Source organism: Nannobrachium achirus (assembly GCF_963921795.1).
Source record: "Nannobrachium achirus genome assembly, chromosome: 17".
In the NCBI taxonomy this organism is placed as follows: Eukaryota; Metazoa; Chordata; class Actinopteri; order Myctophiformes; family Myctophidae; genus Nannobrachium; species Nannobrachium achirus.
Window position 1 is genome coordinate 39717683 of NC_137824.1, and position 3549 is coordinate 39721231.

The following is a 3549-nucleotide window of genomic DNA, read 5'->3' on the forward strand; positions in this document are numbered from 1 at the left end:
TGGACAGGAAACGCATGCAAAGCTCACCATTAACAGGACTCAAATTTGCAGGCTACATCAGAAAGTGCATGTTACATATTTTAACATAATTGAAAAAGTCTCCACATCAAGTCCAACATGGGAGTTTCAAATTGAATGGGCTTAAAGTACAGCTTGAGAGACCAATGTGAACCACTACTTCAATTGAACTCATGGATGTGGCCACCATGTTCTATTTGGTCACCCCATTACTTTAAGTGTCCATGTGCCCTCTTCGCACCTTGTAGAGAATCTGCTGGACACATAACGCCATGTTTCCTACCCAAACACTGACCAAAATAGACTGAAATGTAATGTGCTTGAAAGCCTTAAAGCTATACTGTGTAAGATGCCCAACTAGTGGTCATTAGCCCTATAGCAAACCGCGGTCGCGTCAGCGTCTTTCGGCCGTTTTTCGTACCTTCAGACCCCCGCGTCTGCCTCCACCTCGCTGAGATCTATCTTTTGAGGGGTCCCTTGTTCCTGTGCGTTCAGTAATTCCAGAGATACGGACTCCTTCACCCTGCCTGGTAGGCGAAATTACCTAGAGAAGGGATGGTACAAACGGGCGACAACAAATATGGCTGCCATAGCGACCCCACTTCAAGATGCGCTGTGATTGGCCGGCAGTTGTATAACCCTCGCTGTGATTGGCCGGTAGTGTGATGACGCAATTTTGGCGCGAGATCCAGTCCCCGGCAAGGATCGCAGTTTACATATATAGAGAAGGCTTTACAGGCTGAAATTCACGGAGTGGGTGTTCTAAAACTTTAGCGATTTAACAGTTAGGACAATTTTAAGATTTGTTTTATAAAAAAAGTTACATGGTACAACTTTAAGGCTGTAGGTTGAATTAAGACATGTTAAAAATGGCTACGCAAGTTAGTTTTGGGTCTTATCTATTGACAGCTGGACAGAAAATGAGGCAGAGCAAAAGTCACGTCATAGCTTAAGACATATGCTACCCAAAAAGATCACACATGTAGTCCCAGCTGTAGCCTACATTAACTATGCAAACTTTTTGCCTTTTACTTTTCATTAACTCAGTCAAATTAGCCGTAGAATGTATAATATCCAACACTAATAGGCTTTTAAACAATAAATACATTAACCAGATTTCACTGATAAATATTTAAGAGATCAGTACCAGTGAGCTGAACTGAAAAAGAAAGGTTTGAGTCAAATGAAGCATAAAGACAAATTATGTGCTTATAACCATTGGGCGAATTTATTAAGTTATAGGAATGAAAGAAAACAGGAGCGAGGATTCCCCCCCCCCCAATCCTATGGTCTTCCGGTTTGCTGTAGGCCGGAAGTAAAGCGGCCTAGTATTCCTCCTCCTCCTCGTCCTCATTCCCAGCACTGTCAGCGCCCACCTCTTCGTAATCCTTCTCCAGGGCAGCCATGTCCTCCCTAGCCTCAGAGAACTCGCCCTCCTCCATCCCCTCGCCGACATACCAGTGGACGAATGCCCTTTTGGCGTACATCAGATCAAACTTGTGGTCAAGGCGTGCCCAGGCCTCAGCGATGGCTGTGGTGTTGCTGAGCATGCATACTGCCCTCTGGACCTTGGCCAGGTCCCCGCCAGGAACCACCGTGGGAGGCTGGTAGTTGATGCCCACCTTGAAGCCCGTGGGGCACCAGTCCACAAACTGGATGCTGCGTCTGGTCTTGATTGCCGCGATGGCGGAGTTGACGTCTTTGGGCACCACGTCTCCGCGGTACAGCAGGCAGCAGGCCATGTATTTCCCGTGACGAGGATCACACTTCACCATCTGATTGGTCGCCTCAAAGCAGGCGTTGGTAATCTGGGCGACCGTGAGCTGCTCGTGGTACGCCTTCTCGGCAGAGATGACAGGAGCGTAGCTGGTCAGAGGGAAGTGGATACGAGGGTACGGCACCAAGTTGGTCTGGAACTCCGTCAGGTCGACATTCAGGGCGCCGTCAAAGCGAAGCGAGGCGGTGATCGAAGACACAAATTGACTGACAAGCCTGTTGAGGTTGATGTAGGACGGCCTCTCCACGTCCAGGTTCTTGCGGCAGATGTCAAAGATGGCCTCATTGTCCACCAAGAAGGCACAGTCCGAGTGTTCCAGGGTGGTGTGGGTGGTCAGGATGGAGTTGTAGGGCTCCACTACAGCTGTGGACACCTGGGGAGCCGGGTAGACCGCAAATTCAAGTTTGGACTTCTTCCCATAGTCGACAGAGAGCCTCTCCATCAGCAAGGAAGCGAAACCAGAGCCGGTGCCACCACCGAAGCTGTGGAAGATGAGAAAGCCCTGGAGGCCAGTGCACTGGTCAGCCTGTAAAAAAAAAAAAAATTAAAACGTTTAATCAGTTAAAGCTGAAGTTAAGCATTTGCTAATAAAATTCAACTCATTGAGGCCCTCACCAGCTTGCGAATTCTGTTCATGACCAGGTCAATGACCTCCTTTCCGATGGTGTAGTGTCCGCGGGCATAGTTGTTGGCTGCATCCTCCTTTCCTGTGATCATCTGCTCAGGGTGGAATAGCTGCCGGTACATTCCGGTACGGATCTCATCTGTGAAGGAGGGTTTAAAGAAAATGGTTGACAATCATTAGTACTGCATTTTTCCTTCAAAGTTTTTGTTAAAGCAATAATTCACCGCTAAAATAAAACTATTTAGTTTGTTGCATTCCTGAGCAAATAATTCAATATTCATGGTGTAGGTGGTGGTGGTGTAAGGAGAGTAGGAGACCAATGCAAAACTATAGAATATATAAAAACGCTCAAGTGTAATCAATGAGGTCTATGAGCCAGGTTCAAAGAGAACATTTTAAATATGGTGTTTGCTCTTGTAAAAATTGGTCTCCCATTAAATCAAATACTGGATTTTCGGCTCAGGAATGCAACAAACAAATTAATTTTGGGCTTCATGGGGTGAGTAATTGATAGCAAGTTGTTGATCCTTTGGATCGGTAAATGGTTTAACTGACCAATGACCGTGGGTTCCAGGTCAACAAAGATCGCTCTGGGGACATGCTTTCCCGCTCCAGTCTCGCTGAAGAAGGTGCTGAAGGAGTCTCCGCCTACAACAGTCTTATCACTGGGCATGGTTCCGTCAGGCTGGATGCCGTGCTCCAGACAGTACAGCTCCCAGCAAGTGTTTCCAATCTGGACTCCAGCCTGGCCAACATGAATGGAAATACACTCACGCTGCATAGAGAGAGAGGCAGGAGGGGAGAGGAGTTAATGTTAATTGAACTGGAAGATGATGAGAAGTCTGAATTGTGGCAGACAAGACAGAATTTTATCTACAGGGCAGGCTACATGACTGGGGAAGAAGAGTACTGCAAGTACCTGCAGTAAATGGGTGCGTGAGCATAACAGTATAGATCACCATACATGGGCAACTGGTGGCCCGGGGGACATATGCGGCTCCCACCTTCACTTAACGCGGCCAGCTGGTTAATATTGGAATACTGATATAGTATTGATTTCAGCTGTTGTCCAACCATGCAACAAGTTGGCAAAACATTCACAGGTGTTAGCAATGCTACAGTACACATT

General features: G+C 47.0%; 1 protein-coding gene across 1 annotated transcript; it reads right to left on the bottom strand.

Annotated features, from left to right (window-relative positions):
- Window positions 1–1343: 1343 nt before the first annotated feature.
- Window positions 1344–3201, bottom strand: LOC308301620 (tubulin alpha chain-like; the record flags this gene model as incomplete). The annotated part of the gene is made up of 3 exons (XM_080745663.1): window positions 1344–2321; window positions 2411–2559; window positions 2976–3201. 3 exons carry the CDS (start codon window positions 3199–3201, stop codon window positions 1344–1346), a joined length of 1353 nt encoding a protein of 450 aa, XP_080601789.1.
- Between the last annotated feature and the right edge of the window lie 348 nt (window positions 3202–3549).